Here is a 20,633-nt window from a genome sequence, read left to right as displayed (position 1 = left end):
CCCGCCACTCCCCCAGGCGCCCGGGGTCGGCGGCCCGACAGCAGGGGGCGCCCTCATGGGAGGGGGCGGGGGCGGGGCGGAGCTCCCGTGCCCCGGACCGAGGCGGGCGGCTGACGAGGCGGCTGAGGAGGAGGAGGAGGCGGCGGCAGCGGCTTTCCGGTCCTTATCCCTGTCCCGGCACCGCAGCGGCCCGAAGAGCGAGAAAGGGCCCCGGCGCCATGAAGCTGCGGGTCCGCGTCCGGAAGCGGACGGCGCCGCTGGAGCTGCCGGCCGAGGAACCGACGCTCGGGGAGTTGCGCGCGCACCTGCGCCAGGCCCTGCTCCCCGCCTGGGGCTACAGGTGCTGCGGCTGCTGCCACCGCCGAACAGGGGAGGGAAGCCGAGAGGGAAGAAGAAGCGCATGCGTGGGGATGCTCTTGCGGGGCCGGGGGCAGGGCGGGGGAGAGGAAGGAGCGCATGCGTGGGGGTGCTCGCGGCTGGGGGCCCCGAGGACCAAACGGGACGGGGTCGGGGGCATCCTGGGAACTGCCGAGAGAGCGTGGGTGGTCGCGTGCAGCTTGGCCTTCCGCACCTAGTGCTACCCCGAGCGTGTACCGGGGATTTGCTTCCCTGGTCTTTTGCACATTGAGTGTTTGCTAGTGACTTTGTGCCCACGTGGGTGTGTCTGCAGCCCTGTGCACCCCGACGTGCGTAGACGCCCCACTTCTCGTGGATGTTTGCAACTTGAGTGTTTGCTAATTACTTTGTGCCCAGTGTGTCTGCAGCCCAGTGCATCCCAACGTGTGTGGGCGCTCCAACTCTCATATTTGCAACTTGAATGTTTGCTAATTACTTTGTGCCCAATGTATTTGCAGTCCTGTGCACCCCAACGTGTGTGGGCGCTCCAATTCTCATGTTTGCAACTTGACTGTTTGCTAATTACTTTGTGCCCAGTGTGTCTGCAGCCCTGTGCACCCCAACGTGTGTAGGCGCTCCAATTCTCATGGATGTTTGCACGCTTGAGTGTTTGCTAATGACTCTGCCCACGTGGGTGTGTCTGCAGCTTTGCACCTGAGTGGTTGTGCACATCCAAATACGTAGGGACTCAGTTTTGAGTATGGGTTTTTTTGCACAACCGAATGGGTTCCCTGTGCTTTGTGCCTGAGTCTGTTGCACACTTGCATGAGCGGATGCTACTTGTATTGCACACCGGAGTGTATTGCTCTCTCCAAAGAAGTTCAGATTCTGTCATCTCTTTTCCTGAAGCCATAAATATGCTGAGGCTTAATGGTGTGTATTACTGTGCAGGTTGGGATGTTCAGGATTTGTTACCAGTAAAAATTCATCTAGTTCTTGGTGGTCTTGTAGAAAGGAAACTCAGAGCCAGAAGGAAGTCCAGGAATTAATGTTTCAGATTCTGCCAATTTCCTGGTTTAGGGGCTGTCTCTTTCAGGGACTTGGAAACTACTGGGATCCTTTTGCTTGGGTAAAGGCTCCAGTTTTGAGGTGAGGAGTGCAGATGAGGCTGGTGATCATTGCCCAGAAGCAGAGCAAGGGTCAGTAACCCTTTCTTTTAAATTTGAACCAAGAAAAAAGTGGTAACCTTGCTACTCTGAGGTGTTTGTTTGTTTTTTTTTTTTAACACAAACTAAAGAAAACCTTTTTGTTAACTTCATAAATACGGCCCCCTTTTTTTGAGTATAATCTATCCAATAATTTCTGGGGACTCCAGTAAAATGATACTAAAGTGATGAACTTGTCACAGTTTTAATTTGTTGGATCCAGGTAATGATATTTCAAAAGAGAAACTAGGGAAATGTTCTGGCACATGCACATGGACCTAATGTGTTGAGTGCAAATGATGCCTTTAAATATCTTGAGAAAGGACATAAAGTGATGATTAACCTTTTGATGTTTTTTTTTTTTTGGTTATCACTATCAGTACCCCCAGATGCTTTCATATGTAGACTCTCTTGTTAAGAAAGTTGGGCAGGGCCCTTCAGAAAGTACCATATTGGGTTTCACAGCCTGACTTATAAACAAACTAGTTACTTTCACTTTTCTGTTCTTTTTTCATTGTTAAATCAGTGAGGGAAAAAAACTGCTTGTGAAAGAAAATATACTTTAACATATTTTTTCCCTTTAATAATTGAGTGAAATACAGACAAAAAGGGCTAGTTTATGTATTCTGTTTTTCTTTTTAAAGCATCTGAAATGTAGGAGGCAAACTAGGACTCTTCCAATGAGTGCCAGGATCTCTGGTGCTGCTGATAGTGATGGGGACAGGGTGGTGCAGTTGAAGGCTGTAGACTTGGGGACAGAGGGCTGGCCTAGTTGTCCAGTATTGCCTCTTACCACCTGTGTGACTTTCCTCATTTGTAAAGTCAGGTTGTGAGCCTAGATAGCCTCCCTTTTAGTTTCAGAGCCAGGATCCTGTGGTTGTGTGTGGTTCTATGTTGGAGCAAGTCTGAATAATTAGATTTCCATCTATTGTGTAAAAATTAGGCTTTTATTGATAAATTTTTTTCATGGCTTAGATTTCCTCTTGTGTCTCTCTCCCCCAATTCTTTCTTGGAGAGCCTTCTCTTATAACAAAAAGAGGAAGAAGAAAACAATCAGTAAAATCAGTCATCTATACATTGAAAAAAATAGGTGACTTGGAACACAATCAAACGTCCCCTCTTCTCCCATATTCTTCCTCACCAATCCCTGCAAAGATTATGCTCCTTTAAAAGTCTTTAGGATATATTAGAACTTCCCACTCCCCAAATCAGGCCTCTTGTCCAGCTTAAATATCTGTTCTTGTTTTTAGTAAACACAGTTTTAATAATCTCCCTGCCCCCAGACTTCCAACAACAAAAAAATACTTTCTTTCCCTCCTGCAATAGGTAGTGCTTTCCCTCTCTTTAAATTATCTTACATTTATCCATATGAGTTATAACCCCTTCCCCCTCTGCACTATAAAAAGTAAGCTCTTTGAGGGTAGAACATAAAAATGTTTGTTGAACTGAAAACAAATCAAGCTTTACCTCTAAAAGGAGGTGGGAGAAGAGTATAATTTATATTTGGCAAAGAGTTGTTAATTGCTAACAGTACTTCACTATAGTAGGTATTGTTCTACTTTGATATTTTCCAGTGAACAAAAGAAGACAAGTCATCCAAAGGCATCCATTGGACTGTTGGTTCTTTTGGAGTTGTTTTTCCTATTTATGCCAAAGTTGGCACCATCATTATTTGAGCAGCTGGCAGGTTTTCTGCATTTTGTTTACAGAAGCATTTTGCAGATAGAAGCATAGTCATTTGTTTTCTGACAACCAAGAGTAATTTCCAACCATTTAATTCCATTCTAAAATTTCTGTATCACTAGCTATACAACTTAGCATCCTGTAACTGAAGATGAGATAAAAAGATATTTAAATAAGAGAGATCAAAAGCTAATTTTCTTTAGCACTTTGGGAAATGAAGCTCTATAAAGAGGGAAAATGATTTCCAGAGAATCTGACAAGGTAGTTTTTAAATCACCAGTTAACTCATAGAAATTGGTTGCCTCATCATCAGAAGGCATCATGAAAATTGCCCATTGGAGGTGTGTTAAAATTCTTTTTATTCATTGTTTTATTTTTTCTGGTTATATGTGTATGTTAATTTTTTAAATACACATTTCTTTATGAATCATGATGGGAGAGAAAAATCAGAACAAAAGGGAAAAACCATGAGAGAAGAAAACAGAAAAGAGAAGTGAACATAGCATGTGTTGATTTACATTCTGTCTCCATAGTTGTCTTTTGGGATGCAGATGATATTTTCTATACAAAGTCTATTGGGATTGCTTTGGATCACTGAGAACAACCAAGTCTTTCATAGTTGATCATCATACATTCTTGCTGTTACTGTGTACGGTGTGTTCTTAGTTTTGCTTGTTTCACTCAGCATCAGTTTGTGTAAATCTTTCCAGGTCTCTCTATAATCAGCTTGTTCATCATTTTTTATAGCACAATAATAATATTCCATTACCTTCATATACCATAAATTTATTCAGCCATTTCCCAAGTGATGGGCATCTATTCATTTTCCAATTCTTTGCTACCACAAAAAGAGCCACTACAAATATTTTTGCACCTGTGGGTACCCCTTTTTCCCTTTTTATGATCTCCTTGGGATGCAAGATCCAGTAGAAACACTTCTGGATCAAAGGGTATGCACAGTCTGATAGCCCTTTGGTCATAGTTCCAAATTGCTCTCCAGAATGGCTGGATGTGTTCACAATTCCACCAACAATGTATTAGTGTCCCAGTTCCCCCACATCCCCTCCAACATTCTGCATTATCTTTTCCTGTCATCTTAACAAATTGCTTTTAAAAGTTATTCTTCACAACAGTGTTGGTGGTGTCTTCCCAAGGTCTTGTCATGCTTGATGGAGCTGTGATTGGGATTGCTAGCCGCTAGCAGAGCAGGTTCTTGGGCTCACGGCGGGCTCTTGGCTGCCTGGTTTTCTCCTGACTCACCATCAGCAGGGCACATATCTGGAATTATTTGTCTGGCAGGGATGATGAATACTCAACATGTGCACATTCTCTCTAAGCCCTTTTGGTGATTAATGGCGTACACCTGCAAATAACGTCTGGCCAGGTTAGAGATGCATTCTTTCCTGGGGCCGGAGGAAACGAAGCTGCCAATCAAACCCATGGACCCACTTTGCTAACGTTGTGATGTCACTGATTACCTGAACTTTCTGAAGGTTGTCCATGACAGGGTCAGGATCATGGTAGAACTAGGACTGCAGTCCCTTGGGACGGGAACGAGGCTTTTGGCAGCTCCTGGTCTCGGGGTTGATTTTTGTTCGCTTGCCCGCTGGGGGTCACGCCACACATTTGTTGTGATTCTGTTGCATAATTAAAGCTCTGGCATTAACTGTCTGTATCCGTTTTGTTTTGGCAGTTCTGACACCCAGTTTGCAGTGACACTGAACAGCAAGGATGCCCTCACCGAAGATGAGAAGACCTTGGCTTCCTATGGAGTTGTTTCTGGGGACTTGATCTGCTTGATTCTTGAGGAGGCTGTTGAAGAATCTTCCAGAGCACTGTCTTCAGAGGCAGCCCATCCCTCTTCCCAGAGTAATCCCAGTCAGCCCTCCTTGGCCACTAGCGAGAGTCAGTCCAGCCGGCAAGGCGAAGGAGAGCCCAGCGACCCCAGCCCTTCTCAGGCGGGCCAGCCTGGCGACCAGAGGGCAGAGAACGTGGTAAGACCCCAGGTGGCGGCTTGGCCCTCCATCGGCATCCGAGCCGAGCGCAGCATCTGCTTGTTGTGAAGCCTCAGCCTGGAGGGGCTGGCTGGTCAGAGACCGCCCCAGAGCTCATGCTTCCCTGGGGATCAGCTCTCGGCCCCTCACCCTCTGTCCTCACTTGTTACGGACAGTGGTTCCCTTGGCCGTCTGCCCGTCCCCGGGGATCAGCTCTCGGCCCCTCACCCTCCATCCTCACTTGTTACGGACAGTGGTTCCCTTGGCCATCTGCTCGTCTAGCTCTTAGTTCCCTTAAACCTTTGTTCTAAGTATGCCATCCAGATGGGATGCTCGTACTTGGACATCCCCCTTGTCTTCTTTTCCCATTTCTGGTCCCGTTCTCCCAGGCCCTTCTCTTCTTGGGGCCTCCCTCGTGGCCCTGTTCTCCACCAGTTCTGTTCCATGTCATCCTCAGCCTTTGGCTGCTCGTCCTTTGCCGGATCCTCACCTCAGAGGCTCGTGGAGGCCTTCTCTGGGTCTGTCGGGGTTCACGGGGGGCTCAGCCCCCATCTCTCTCTGACCTCTGCCGGGTGTTGCACTTGGATGTGCCCCCTGCGGCTCAGATTGAGCGGGCGCGGCTCCTCCTCCTGCTCTCCCACCTTCTCTTCTCTACCTTCCTGTGTCTGGCGGCCACCGCCCTCCTTCTGGTCCTGCAGCTGTGCAGCCTTGGTTTTGCCCCCTTCCATTGGCCTTCTCATGTTGGTTCTTTCCTCCTGTGGCTTTGGCCCCTTCCTCCTTACCTGCATAGCTGCTGACCTGCTTGGGCTATTGAGATCGCCTTCCAAACGAGGTCCCACTTCCTACGCCATCAGCCTGTCTCTTCTAGAGAACCCACCCTTCTTCCATACAATTGCCACTATCGTCTTTTCTTTCCCAAAAATCTCTGTTCACTTCCTGCAGACTTAAGCATAAAATGCATTACTTTCCCACCAGGTCCCGGCTTCCTTTTCAGACCTTCTTGTCTTTCTCTGCTTTACGCATTCCCCAGTCTAGCCAAAGTCGTGTCCTTGCTGTTTTCCCCAGACTGGTGGGCTGCCGCTCCCCTCCTTTCCTCCTCCTAGGAGTTTGGCTACTTTTGTGACTGGGCCAGGGGCCTCTTCTGGTATGAAGCTTCTTCTGACACTCTGGGTTGCTTTCTCCACCCTCATATTCCCTGGTATTCACTGAACCTCGTAGCTATTCTCTTAGCCCAGGAGAAGGTGTACACCCTGGGGGTCGGGCCTTTGCCTAATGCCTGGCTCGGTGCCCTGTGGCCTCAGTACGGGAGAGCTCTCCTTTTCCTGCACCATGATCCTGGAACGTCCCAGAGGGTCCCGGTTGCTGCTCCCAGTCCTTCCTCTCCCCTCCTTGCCTGTAGACAGCAGACAGTGTTCAGAAAGATCAGTAAGGGGGGGTCAGGTGATCCCCTATGTGAAGCCGGCCAGTATGTGGCCTGATTGAGCAGGGCTCCTGCTCTCCCCTCCTTTTGGCATAGCTGCCCCTTCGAAAAGGCAGAGCTTAGAACCAGGCACAGCCGAGGTTGCCCCAGGAAGATCTCCCCTTCTTGCCCGTGTTCTCCCACTATTGGCTTCCATCAGCTGATTGAACTGGTAGTGCACTAAGACCCAGAGGCCCTCCCCACTCCTGAGGTTGTCCTTGTTGGGAACACATCACATTTATTTCTCTTAAATCCTCAGCTTTAGCCCAACATCTAGATCTTGTTGATTCTAATTTGGTCTCACACAACAGGTCCCATCATTTCTTCTGCTCATTGGAGAAGCTTCCAGCTATGCCTTCATCCAAATAGGGAATGAGAACTTGGAAACAAGCGGGTGGCTTGGCTTGGTGTCGAGTGCTCACTGGCTGCCTATCGGAAGCCTCTGATGACCCCTGCCCTGTGGCCGTAACCTTTGGCCGTGTCCAAACCTGGCCTCCCTCTGTGTGGGTTAGATTCTGGTCTAGATGGGGCTGAGGACAGAGCTGAAGATGGAAGTCAGATTGCAAGGGCTTGACATGGGAATGGGAGAGGAAGCAAACAGGCCGTGCTTTTCTCTAAGAAAATTAGAGATTTACAGTTCGGTAGCATGAAGGGTGGCAGGGTGAGAGATGGGGTGGTAGGACAGGGTAGGACTCGAGGGGCACACAAAGGGTGCACCTTGGCAAGGGAAAGGCCGTGATCCTGGAGGGGAGAACTAAAGCTGCCCGGAGGCAGGGGTCAGTCAGGAAGCATTTATTTGGAGAGGAAAATCTCACAGCCCGAGCTCACCAAGGAACCCGGGATCTCCCTTAGCTCTCTGAGAGTCTTTGAAAGTGCTCTCAGAACCGCCAAGTGGGTGGGATGGCCATGTTAGTCTCCAAGCTTCGGCCCCTCCTCTATGGGACTCTGTGCTAGGCCTGGAGGCTCAGTGTGGGACCATGCACAGGGCCGTGTTCATTGGCGGTGTGTTGTTTTCTCTTTCAGCCGGGATCCCATCTAGATTTTGATTCTGGGTTAATTCGGGAGGATGTGGATATGGAGGAGGGTCCGGGGTCCTATCCCACGGAGCCAATGCTGTGCAGTGAAGCTGTGGATGGGCAAGTGCCACATTCCCTGGAGACGCTGTACCACTCGGCCGAATGCAGTAGTGCCAATGATGCCCTCATTGTCCTGGTGCATCTGCTGATGCTGGAGTCTGGCTACACCCCTTTGGTAAGTCCTGGGGGTGGGGGGCTAGCTGGGCACCAGGCCCTGACCCCTGCAGCGGGGCAAGTCTTGCCCCTCCACGAATCTCACTTGATGGCTCTTTAAAACAACCTTTTGTCTCCTGGTGCTGTGTGATCTGTGAAGTGACCAGGAAAGTGAGAAGTCAGACTGTCTCCTAGCCAGGGTATCTGGGCCCTGGATGCCATGGAAATGTTAGCAAGAGGCTGTGATCATTGCGTGTGTGTGTGTGTGTGTGTGTGTGTGTGTGTGTGTGTATGCTCACTAAGGGGACTGGGAAGTTTGGGGAGTTTGGGCAAAGCTCCTCCTCTTCGAAAAGGACTCTGGAGCCAGTGGCAGGGAGGGCAGGAGGCCCCCCTGCCCACCTGTCCTTTCTCTTGTGTTGGGTTGTCCCCCCTTCTCCCCTGCTGGGCCTGAGGGGCCCTGCACCCAGCAGAGGAAGGGGAGCCGGGCCCTGTGGCCTTAGGGAGGGGCCAGCGAGGCTCCTTGGCTTTAGATACCCAGAAGTCATCTTGCCTCCTTTCCTCCACATGCTTCCTTCCCTTCCACTCTTCCTCGGCTGTCTCTGCCACCCCTCCCTTATGAGGGTGGTTCTCTCAGGTGGCTCTGCCTGATTGTGGGCAGGGACCAGCAAGGGGTGAGCTCGCCTCAGGAGGAGCCGCCCACAGTCCCAGGGTCCAGGGCATCCCAGTTGTCAGCTTGCGGGAGCAGGTCCCTAGTGAAAGCTGGGGTCCCCCTGACAGCAGTTGTACGGCAGAGACTTGCCCAGGATAGGGGGAGCCATGGGGTTAGGAGGTGGGGTCTGCTGCAGCCCCCTGCTCCCCATGGGGAACTCTTCCCCTCGTTGGGCCTCTTTTCAAGCCCATTTGTCTGGGGCCTTCTTGGCCCTCAGTCCTGTAGCTGCACGTATAGCTAGGGAAAAACAAAGGTTTGGGATTGGCGCTTTGGGTTACTGATCCTGCCGGACATCATTCGGTAACCTTTTTTTCCATAGTGTTCTTATTTCTTATGCTGTTTCTCTCACCAGTAACAGGATAACCAAGTGTTATAGGAATATAGAAAGAGGTTTTGTTGTATTGACTCATGAGCATTTGAAGCAAATTTATTTAAAATCTTTGGTTTTTCCCCTGTTTTTACAAAACAGACGACCTGATTTGGGATGGGAGAAAATGGGACTAATGGGGTTATTCTTGAGACTCTCTGAACTTCTGGAGATGTTCATTGGTTTGTCTGTAACCTTTCCCCTCTGTGTGTGTGATTCCTTCTTTTTGCGCCAGGGGACGGAAGCGAAAGCCGTGTCCATGCCCGAGAAGTGGCGCTCGGGAGGCGTCTATAAGTTGCAGTACACGCATCCTCTCTGTGAAGACGGCACCGCTGCTCTCACATGTGTGCCTCTGGGGAGTCTCGTCGTCATAAATGGTAAATGGTTGGCCTCCGCCTGGGGTTCCTCTTTAACGGGCTCGCCCACTGGGCCAGACGTGCCCTTTCTGTTAGGCCGACACCATTCAGTCCCTTTGCTCCCCTCGGTCTTGGTTTCCTCGTCTGCAAAATGCAAAGCACTTGATGATTCTTAAACACTCCAGAAGTGTAAATCACCATCATTTTTATCACTTCCTTTTTGCTGTGGCTCATATGGGCAGGATAACAGACCGACCGGGAGATGTGGTGCTGTGGGTGAGTCCAGGGAGCACGATTACCTGAGACAGCACCCTGGCGTGGAGCTTCTCTCCTCCGGGGGGTGACTTGACCTCTCAGGGTTGCTGGACAAAGGCCTTTTCCCCTTCCTGGAGAAGAAAGGAGCTTGATGTGTGTGGGGGTGATAATCTTAGAGGGGAGAGCTCAGTAGATAGGATATGGCGGAGGAGCAAGGCTGGAGGCTCAGGTGTCTGCTTATCTCCCATCATGGTGGGTCACACTGAGCAAGGGGAAGATCCTGTCCATTTACTGCTTCTCCAGTTTGATAGTAAGAGTATCACTAGCATCAGGGCCTCATACCTGGGAAGAGCAGTTGGGAAAGTCCTTTTGCAGCAAAGTCACTCTTAATGGCTAGGATTTTTCCTTCTGGCATCTAAAAATGCCACCCTGATATTTTATGGTACAATCCAACAGCTATCTGAAGATCTTCATAGCTGCTGGTGGCCTATGGACAGTGCTGTAAGGGCCACTGGTCCTTTTGAGAGCTTTCTCTAACCTTTGATTTTGGTATTTTGGGGACTCAAAATTTCACTGACCAGTTTGTCAGCCAAAATTGGAATGACCATGCTTTGGACAGTAGTTTAGTTCTTATTCAACAATTCAATAGTATCTGATTCTCAGAGTTGAATGGGAACTCAAAGGACCCATAGAGTCCAGTCTAGACCTGAATTCTTAGATTCAAGGATTGATGATAAAAGGGACCATAATGATATACCGTTACCTCCTCATCCTTTATTCCTGAGTCCCTTCTAAGGTAATTCTAGGTATTTTGAATGAAATCAGCAAATTCCATTTGAATCGTTATATGCAGTCATCTGAAATTTGGCTAATTGATTTGGTGGCATCTCACGGTTCTAAGAGTAAGCATTCTGACAGCCTGGCCCGAGGTTTGGGCTCCTGCATCTCCTCCTTTTGAGAAGGCCTCCTGGCACATGGAGTCTCAGCAACTGCCACTGGGAAAGGCTCAAGGCCTCGTGTGGTCATTGTCCTGCGGACGTTTTTGACTCGGTGTCTTCAGAGACGTTCTTCAGCTGCAGTCTTGGAGGCCATTTGTGAGACAGAAATTGGCTCATGGTAGAAGTGAAGATGTCCCCTGATATTTGGGCATCTGTAACCTGTGCTGTTTAATAATAGGGACTTCTTTAGGCCCAAACAGACTTTCACGAGAGGCAGACATTTCGGGGCTGGTTCTGAATTCTGAAAAGCAGCCACATGTGCCCGCATAGGAGCCCATCAGTGGGCCTTTTCATGGATGGGATGAAATGTTCCTTTGTGTATGTGACTAGAATGGGGCCTTGGGCAGGGCCAGGACTGCTGATCACTTGGTCCCTGGGCTGGGAAGCATTGTGGCATTCATCTCAGGAGCAGGCTCTGGGACTCACTGCCAGAGGTTAAGTCAAAAACAAACCAAGTTATTAGTGACCTTGTCAGAAATAATGACTTCATTGTGCTGAGCTGCCTCCCTCCCGTTAGCCTGTTAGCCTTGCTGCATTTGTTTCAATTGCTAACAAGCTGCTGTTGGCAATATTTCCTAGGCTTACATATAAAGACTCTTACTATATTTACTATGTTTTATCATGGTGTATTACAGGGGCTTCACTTCATGAGAAGGCTGATTTAAACTTGATGGCTCATTGGTTAAAGAACAGGTTAATGGTTTACAACAATTCATTGTATATAATTTGTGTCCTTTAAGAAGAAGAATATAGTGTAGACAAAGACACAGAAGAATTAACCAAAAAAGAAAGCAGACACGAGCCTAGTATAATCTCACTTTTTTTTCTCCAATTTTGCAGCTACATTGAAAATCAACAATGAGATTAGGAGTGTGAAAAGATTACAGCTGTTGCCAGAGTCTTTTATTTGCCCCCATGAACAAGGTAATTCAGCTTTGTGAGTCATTTAAAAACCAAAGATCTTGGGATGAAGCTTTGGGCAGTTGGGATTAACCCAGAAGTGTGGTATTTGGGGGAAAAAATCATACATGTGACGAAAATAGTAAAAAAAAAAAAAAAAGATTTAGAAAATAATTGAGGAGAAACATTGATTTCTAAAAGCATGAAAGGGTTTTGATGATGGGATTCCTTCTTTCCCTCCTTCCCCACATATGTCTTTGTTCACCCCTTTCCCATCCCAAGTTGCCTTGATGAAGTGCAGGAGGGATAAAGGAATCCTTATTCATGGTCATTCTTTTCTTCCATACTTTAACAACCTGGTTTCTGTGAATAAAACTTTAAATTAAAAACTTAATTTGGCTTAATTTAAAAAAAAATTAAACTAAAAAAAAAAAGTTATTTCCCTATCCCTTAAGAGCACTAAATTATCTAATATTTATTTATTTGTTTGTTTATTTTTGCTGAGGCAATTGGGGTTAAGTGACTTGCCCAGGGTCACACAGCTAGGAAGTGTCAGGAGGACCTGACTTCAGGGCTGGTGCTCTATCTACTGCACCACCTAGCTGCCCCTACTTTTTCCTTATGAATCATGTTGGGAGAGAAAAATCATAACAAAAAGGAAAATCTATGAGAAAAAGAAAACAGAAGAAAAAAGGAAAAAAAAGTGAGCATAGCATGTATTGATTTATATTCAATCTCCATAATCTCTCTGGATGCAGATGGCATTTTCCATCCAAAGTTTACTGGATTGCCTTGAATCATTAAACTTCCTTGAGCTAAGTCTTAAAGCATACATGTGACATGAGAGGTAGAGGCCAGTTAGGGTGAAGGTGTAGTTATGGGAGATGGCACATGTGTTGGAGGGGCACCCACTAGGCCAGACCAGCATGTGTGAATAGACTGCCTGAGAATCTGACAGAGATACGGAAGGATCAGGTTTTGAAGACTTTGGATGTCAGTAGGAGAGTTTATATCAGTTGTAGAGGCAGTAGGGGACCACTGGAGTTTATTGAATAGGTAGGTATACAGTTAATCCTTCTACATCATGACTTTCCTCATGAAATATATTGTGACTCAGCATAAAAAATTAAGTGGGAACTTTGGAGTTTTGAGCAGATGACAAGCAAAGGGTCACACGCAAAATGACACAAAAAACTTTAGACTCAGATATACATACATACATGTAAAATATTATATAATGCTAGATTTTACAGTATGGTTCTGTAAAAACCTCATAAAACAAAAGGAAAAAATTCAGACTTCTTCTCCGGTACAAAGAGAAGGGTAAAGTTTTTTATGGATTTTCCAATTTGCAGGGGTGCTCCCCTGTGAGGTGGAAAATATAACTGTATAGTATAAGACACAATATAAGAACAGTTTAAGACTTTGCCATTTTAAGCAGCCAAAGAGGAGATATTGAAAAAAAAGCTCCTTGATGGAAAGAAAGCCTCCTCAGTGGGTTTTGCATCCATTTAAACCTGTTTGCTGTCAAGAATACCAGTTTTATCAGGGGTTATATTGACATGCTTGGGAAAGCCTGCGTGATGCTCCTGCTGAGGAGTGCGTGAGCACAAGTTGGAGCTGAGATTTACGTGGTGTTGACTCTGCTGCATCCAAGCAAGCACTGGACGGGTGTGGTGCCTGACCCTCACCTGGAGGTGGTATTTTACAGGGTGGCGGTCCTCATGACCTTCCAGAAAGGGTCCCTTGGGGCTGCTTCTGGAGACACTTTAGGGTTGGGTGGGCCATTAAACATCTAAGCTAATTATGGTATTTCTTATGGAATGTTAACGATGGGGCTGAGTTTATAAAGCCGCAAATATGCTTGAAGTTGGTGGGAATTGGATCAGGACGTTCTTGTGTAAGTATTGGCTTGGGATAAAAATAGGGGCAAGGCCTGTGTATGTGAAAGTCTTGTGAGGCTGTGGCATATCCCATGAAATGCAGATATTGTGCAGGTTGTGGTTAGGGCTTCTGTGAGAGAATGTTGAGTCTAATATTTTCCCTTTCAAAATATTGCAGGTGGAAGTTGTATAAACATCAAAAAATATGATGCGGGACAGATTTAAATATGAAAATTTTTCCCAATGGGAATTCTGGACCTTTAGACTGCTAGGCCAGTCATTTCAGTGTATTTCAAGCCTAAACTGTAACTGAACTGAACATTGTTGCAGAAGGCATGTCATATTCTGATGCCTGATTTGGGTACTTTTAAACAGGGACGTAGGTATTGATAGGGAACAGAGAGGAGGTGAGTAATGGAGCAGTCATTCATAATCTGTTTCAACTGCAAACCATTTAATTCTGACAAATGATTTTTTAAAATCTATCTATAGGCTATTATTTTTGGTCAACAGATTTTTTATAATGGATTTTTACTGCTCTACAAACTCATTAATTATTGATGACAGTCTCATAAGTCTTTAATTGGCATAGTCCTTCCCATGTGAATGGTGCCATTATTTATGGCCAATTTGAAATCTCCAGCTACATCTTGAAGTGTGAGACTGTATTTTCTTCCACAGGCTATGTTAGAAAACCATGAATTCACACTTAAACAAGAGACCATGACCCCTAGATTTTTATGTTATGCTTTTGTATTAGATTTGTTTGTTTTAAGTTACTTTCAAGTGGTTTTTTAATATTTGATTTAATTATTTAATGTTTTTTCTCTAGTTACATTCAAAAGAAATTTTTTTTGCTTTTGTTTTTTAAAATTTACACCTATCCACAATTAAGAAACCACACTCGAAGTTATTTTGCATTAGATTTTAGTGTCAGTAGTTGGTGACTCCAGGAGCGTGGCCTATGTGTTTCCTGATTCTTGCCCATGATGTGCCTATAAGAACTCTTGGCCCCTCGCAGGGCATGGATCGCTGCCATCACTGCTGCCGCCACCATGGGGTTTAGGTGTGGCAGGGCTCGCTCTTCAGACCTGGCTGCAGCATCCTCCCAGTCCTGGGGTTGGGGGAGGCCTCCTTCCTGTGCTGGGAGGAATGGGTGTTCAGATGGGGGCTTTAATGGTTTGTAAATAAGAGCTGACCTCTCAAACCGCTGAATTAACAGGCTGCTTCTCAGAGTGTCGTGCCGCTGGTGTCACAGCTTCGTGTTTTGTCTTTTGTTTCAGCTGAGGAAAATGTGGCCCGGAAATACAAAGACCTGCAGAAGCTGTCCCGCCTTTTCAAAGACCAGCTGGTCTATCCCCTTCTGGCTTTTGCTCGGCAAGGTGAGCGGCGCCGGGCCCTGCCGTGTGAGGGGCCAGCAGTGACTGGGCAGGGTGGTCCGGTGTGGGGTCCAAGTGCGGTCAGGCCAGGCCTCCCGGGCCTCTCTCTCCGGCTTCTGTTCTGGACCAGGCCTGGGCTTAGCCCTGAGGAGACTCCTGGGGGAGACATCGTGCAGACAGGGCGATGGCCCAGACGTCAGCGTCTCTGGGGTGCAGAACGGGAAGCATGGTGAGGGGCTAAATGGAAGATGCCAGAGGTCTTGAAAAGCCAGAGAGGGTTTTTGGTTTGTTTCTGGAGCTGGTGGGGCCCAATGGGTTGGGTGAATGTGGGTGATGTGGTCAAACCCGGGCTGTAGGAAGGTCAGCCTCGTGGAGGAAGGACTGGAGGGAGGAGGGAGTGGCAGCAGAAGGCTCTTGTGGCCCAGGCTGAGAGCAAGATGGGATTAGAGAAGTGGACAGTGAGGTTAGAGGAGAGGCCAGGGAAGGATTCCTGGGGAAGCCACATGGCACCTGGGCCTCGGAAAGGTGGGAAAGGACCCATGGGGGTTTCTTTTTCCTTTCATTTTTACTGTGGGGCACTGTACTGAAAACTCTTAGTATGGGATCACCGAGTCCTCGAACGTGAGAGGCTTGTGGCCCAGTCATTCCCCACAGACAAAGAGTCTGGCTGTGTTGGCAACAGCTCTTGGAGCTGGGTGGTCTGACCCTGAGACCGGCCTTCCATCTTCCCTTCAGGCTGCCTCTCATCTTGAGGAAACCATCACTGTTTAATTTCACTTAGAACGCTTTCTTTTTTTTCACACATTCACCTTTCCATGAATGTGTAAAGAGTTTCACTCTCTTAGATTTGCTTTTGTTATTCTGTTTCATTATATCAGCATTTCTGAATTATAATCTCTTCAAATTTTAAAAAGTGGCCTATTTTTAAAGTACATGTGTATGTGTGAGTATGTGTGTGTGTATGCAGCATGTTCAAATATCATTAGAACTAAAAAAAAAACTGCAACATTTCTTAAAGAGTTTACACCAAATCTAATTTATATTTTAATGTATTTAAGATCTACTGGTCATTCTGCCATCTGGGGGAGGGGGTGGGGGGGTAAGAGGTAAAAAATTGGAACAAGAGGTTTGGCAATTGTTAATGCTGTAAAGTTACCCATGCATATACCCTGTAAATAAAAGGCTATTAAATTAAAAAAAAAAAAAGAAAAAGAAAAAAGAAAAAAGTTTACACCAAGCAGGGGTTTTACTTGTACTGGTCTCAAATAAATCTAGGGAAAAAGCATTGATGCTCCATTTCAGAGCTCAGTGTGATGGATGTTCAGCTCTTCAGCATCCTTTCCATTTCCCTCATTAGAAGGGCTTGGAAGCTCCTGGAAGGGAGCACCAGATCTGGAGCTCTAAAAGTGGGAGTTCTCAGGACGTTTGCAGAACAGGCCAAAGGCTAAGTCATCTTTTTGGTGATGACCCAGTTTTAAAACACTTTAGGGAAAACAACTAAAGAAAACTGTTTAAAATTCTGGACACTCAATTAAGACTTCAAATGGGAGAATGGGTTCTCTTTGTTATTAAAAAGAATGCTATGAAAATTATCTCTTAAAATCCTGTAAGAATTTAAGTTTTCTACAGGAGCTAGTCCTGTTATATAGACCATTCCCATTAGTGAAGGCCTGTCATGGTGTAACTAATCTGCAAAGTGAGTCTGTTTGGAGACACGTGAAGCCCTCTTGTTAAAAACTCCCAAAGGAATTATCTTCTAGCTGTTTGGGAATGTTGTAATGGCCTCTCTGACCGCTGTTAATGCTGCTTTGCGTTTGTTGAGTGTGTGCCAGATGATCCCTTCTGGGTAGAAATGTGCAGGAATGAAAGGTTTGCTATGGGTTAGGAAGGGGCAGTTGTATAATTTAATTCCCATTCTGGAGGGCAGCTGGGATGGGGGTGGGGTCATTGGGAGATCTTAGTGCCACAGCATCAGTGACTCATTTCTCTTCTCTCTTCTAGCTTTAAACCTGCCCGATGTGTTCGGTTTAATCGTTCTTCCATTGGAATTAAAACTGCGGATTTTCCGGCTCTTAGACGTCCGTTCGGTCCTGTCTCTGTCTGCAGTTTGTCGTGACCTTTTCATTGCTTCGAATGACCAACTCCTGTGGAGGTTTATGTACTTACGGGATTTTCGAGGTGATTTTCAGAGCATTCTAATTAATGACAAAAGAGACCTAGTTTTCCCCATCTCCATTTGAAGTCTTAATTGAGTAGGATTTGCCAAGAGTTTTTAGTGGTGTCCTTTGGTTGTTTTCCTCAAAGGGTTTTAAAATTAATTGATTGTAACTGATAGCATGAATTAGACCAGAAAGAGTCTGGCCTTTGTGTTGCTTTGCAGATGTCCTGAGAGCTCCCACTTCTCACCTAATTCCACTATTCCCCTAAACACGTATGGCTCATTTTTTTAAATGAATGTTGCAGCCAGATTCCCTAGAAGGGAAGGAATAGAACCTCCTCTCTGGTCCAGGAAATCCCCACTGTGCAAATAATCTTTGCTAAGAAATGAGAATCCCAACCGTGCCGTGAAAGCTGTCCTGTAAAAGCCTGGAGCAGTTCAAGGGAGGGAGAAGCCAAAGGAAGTAAGGGAAGCTAATGGGACCCCGAGGAAAAAGGGTGCCCGGCGTGGCGTGTGTGACACTTCTGGGCTTTGTCCAGGGGCCTCCTCCCCCTCCCCTTCTTCCCTCCTGCAGTCTGAAATGCTAGAAAGCACCTCTTTTAGGGGATGATCCCACCTCAGTGTGAATTCCTTTACCATTCTGCCTTTCTCCTGCCATTTAGCTGAGCCTCCCTTGCCCCACAGGAATAGGGATTTTGAGGGTGTCCTCTCTTTGTTTTCTGGGAGTGGGTGACTGTGGGTAGATGGTGGCTCTCTCTGGACCTCTCCGGCTTGGCCGTAGCACAACTGGTTTTGCTCCATTGTGGTTCTAAGGCCGGTGACCCTGTGGTGGAGAGAGGGGGTATGGGGGCGGTAAGCAGGGAGTTGTCTTGGAGGGTCTGCCCCGGCCCTTCTCTCACACCAGGTGTGGACCTGGATTATGTGTTTCTTGGCCAAGGATGAGGCTCACTGTGCTCCCAGGCTCTTCATCCTCAGGTTGGCCACCGGGAGGCAGAGTTTGGGTTGGGGGCTTGAGGGGAACCCCTTCTGCCTCAGGGAGCCCTTCCTTTTTATGGCCCACTTTGGGCTTTGGCTTGGAGCAAACTCGCCCAGATGAGATTTCCAGCATGGGCAGTGTTGAGAGGCGTTGGAGGTGATGGTGAGCGGGCCAGGCTGCCCTGGGGCTTTATCCCATTGTGGCTGTGGGGCTGCCCGTGTTTGAGTCACGGAGGAGCACTCAGTTGCTGTTGGAGGGAGGTTCTGGCACTGCTGAAATGACGGCTTGGGCCCCCCGGGCTCCCAGGGGATTGGGTTGGGGGAGACGAGAGAGGGGCCAGGAGAGCATTGAGTGGCACCGGGTGGTGGCTCCAGCTGTGGGCAACGACTTATTCCTGGACTTGCTGCCACGTACTCTCCTAAAGTCTTTCTCTTCAGGTCTCTTGAGCTCAGTCCCAATACCCGGTGTTTTCTAAGGGTTCCAGCAGCCTTTAGCACAATCTGGGGAGACTGAATGACTCCCAGGGGTGTTTCCCGGGGCAGAGTGGTGGAGGGCCGAGCCCTTGCTCCCCTCAGGACATGCAGGATGCTGGCATTCTGAGAGTGAGACTTCCCTAGGAAACAGCCTGAGGGACAAGGGGGCCTTCCATGACATAGCGCCTGTGTGAGGAGCTCGTGAGCATCCCTGAGCCAGGGAAAGGCCTCCATAGCCACCCCTCTGGGGGAGCACAAGGCCTCATTTAGGAGGCGCCAGTGCTGAAGCATGCTCGGGGCCTCAGACCTGGGAGCTCGCCGAGGAAGGAGCGAGCCTGGATGGTCCCGGCTCTGTCCCTTCCTCGGTCCTGGAGGCAGGGCCCGCCTGGGTTTGAGAAGAGGAGGTGTAGGCTTGGGGTGTGATTGCAACACCCCCTTCCCTAGCCCTTGGACCGATGAGGTAATGTGGTCATTAACTTAGAAATTTGTCTCTTTTTGTAGATTGTGCTGTCAGACCTCGAGACACTGATTGGAAAGAAGTAGGTGCCTTTCAATACACTTTGATGGCTGTTGTCTAGAGCAGGGAGGAAGGGTCAGCACTTAGCGAGTCAGCCAGCTCAGCTGTTTGGTGGTGATGAGCTGATCCCAAAGGGGGGCCCTTGTCAGGAGGGGCGGTTCCTGAGGCGCCTGGAAGGCCTTACTTAAGGGGACACAGGAGAGATGCAGTCAGCCCCGGGAGCCATGCTGGATTTGGTCTCTGCCATCTTTAGTTTTTGGGCCCTCAGTCATATTTTGTGTGTGTGTGTGTACACATGGGTGTAGTATACATGGGGTGTGTGTGTGTGTGTGTCTGTAAAGAGCCTGGCAGTTTCTGGGCTGCAGCCCTAAAGAGTGGGCCTCTCGGACTGCTCCTGTCCTTGGGAAGTCGGGCCTTTCAGAAATGGTCGTTAATTTGATCATGCTGCATTTGGACCCATGCTTAGGGCTCTTTCCCTTGGGCAGGGAGGAAGAGGAAGGGGATTTCTCCCAGAAAAAATTAGTCTAGGTAAATCTGTACCTTGAAAACTAGTTATATTTGGGAAAAAAAACCCAGATCAGTCTCTCACCCCTCACTCTACTCTGCTGTCTTTGTTCAGCTCTATAGGAAGCAAAAACAGAGGAAAGATGCCCTGAGATGGAGGCACGCCATGTTCCTGCCCCCTCCGCCACACCCCACTCCATTCCATCCTGGCCCATTCTACCCCAGTCCCTTTCCTCCCAACCCCATGTATCCCCCAGGGATTATTGGCGGTGAATTTGATGAGAGACCAGTACTTCCTTATGCTGGGGACCCAATCAATTCACTCATCCCCGGGCCTGGGGAAGCCCCTGGCCAGTTTTCCCCGTTCAGACCCCATTTCGATCCAATGGGCCCGTTTCCAGGGCCCAATCCTGTCCTACCAGGGAGAGGGGGCCCTAGTGACCGGTTTCCCTTTAGACCCAGCCGTGGTCGGCCAACTGACATCCGCCTCTCCTTCATATGATGGTTTTTAAGCTTATTTGAGCTTGCTTTAGGTTCTGTTTTATTTTTCCCTTAAACCAACAATGTCATCTCCTTGAGGCTGCGTGTCCCTAGTGTTTTATTGTGGTTGTGCACTCCTGGGCCCTTTGACGAGACCTGCCTCAAGTTTCCTACGGAGAGTGCAATTGGACTACCGGGTTTGCTGAAGGCTTCCCAGAGAAGGGGGTGCAACTCGAGAAGAAGAGGCGGCTGGGGCTCCCCGTTCTCTCTTCCCCGTTCTCAGCAGGGTGTCGAAATTACAACATGCTGCATCAGATAGACAGCTTAACATGCAAAGTAACATGTCTGCTCTGACTTTTCTTACAGAAGGATGTATAATAAATACTTAGGAGACCTTCCCAACCCGACTTGGGCCTCGTTAACTCGTTAGCAGAAACTCTTCTCTGCGTTGTTGAGCTCTAGAGGATTCCTGTAAGGTGTATGGAATCTTGTCTCAGGGGATGCTTGCAATGAATGGCTGATGAATGATTTGCTCCTGAAAACCAATTTCCTGACTGAAACCTTGATGTGTAACTGGTGATCTGCTGCTTTTAAAAAATTGTTCGGGCAGCTGGGCAGTGCAGTAGGTAGAGCACCAGTTCTGAAATCAGGAGGACCTGAGTTCAAATATGGCCTCAGACACTCAACACTTCCTAGCTGTGCGACCCTGGGCAAGTCACTTAACCCCAACTGCCTCAGGGGGAAAAATTGTTACATGGAAATGGTTTTCCAT

General features: G+C 47.8%; 1 protein-coding gene across 1 annotated transcript; it reads left to right on the top strand.

Annotated features, from left to right (window-relative positions):
* Positions 1–20,268, top strand: FBXO7 (F-box protein 7). Its single transcript, XM_031941000.1, has 9 exons — positions 1–340; positions 4,918–5,218; positions 7,701–7,928; positions 9,218–9,359; positions 11,432–11,515; positions 14,658–14,756; positions 16,755–16,931; positions 18,862–18,899; positions 19,497–20,268. The coding sequence occupies exons 1-9, from the start codon at positions 219–221 to the stop codon at positions 19,881–19,883; spliced, it is 1,578 nt and encodes a 525-aa protein (XP_031796860.1). The 5' UTR covers positions 1–218; the 3' UTR covers positions 19,884–20,268.
* The last annotated feature ends 365 nt before the right edge of the window (positions 20,269–20,633 follow it).

Source organism: Sarcophilus harrisii, chromosome 5 (assembly GCF_902635505.1).
Source record: "Sarcophilus harrisii chromosome 5, mSarHar1.11, whole genome shotgun sequence".
NCBI lineage: Eukaryota > Metazoa > Chordata > Mammalia > Dasyuromorphia > Dasyuridae > Sarcophilus > Sarcophilus harrisii.
The sequence above is the reverse complement of the archived record's forward strand: the minus strand, read 5'-3'. Positions and strand labels throughout refer to the sequence as shown.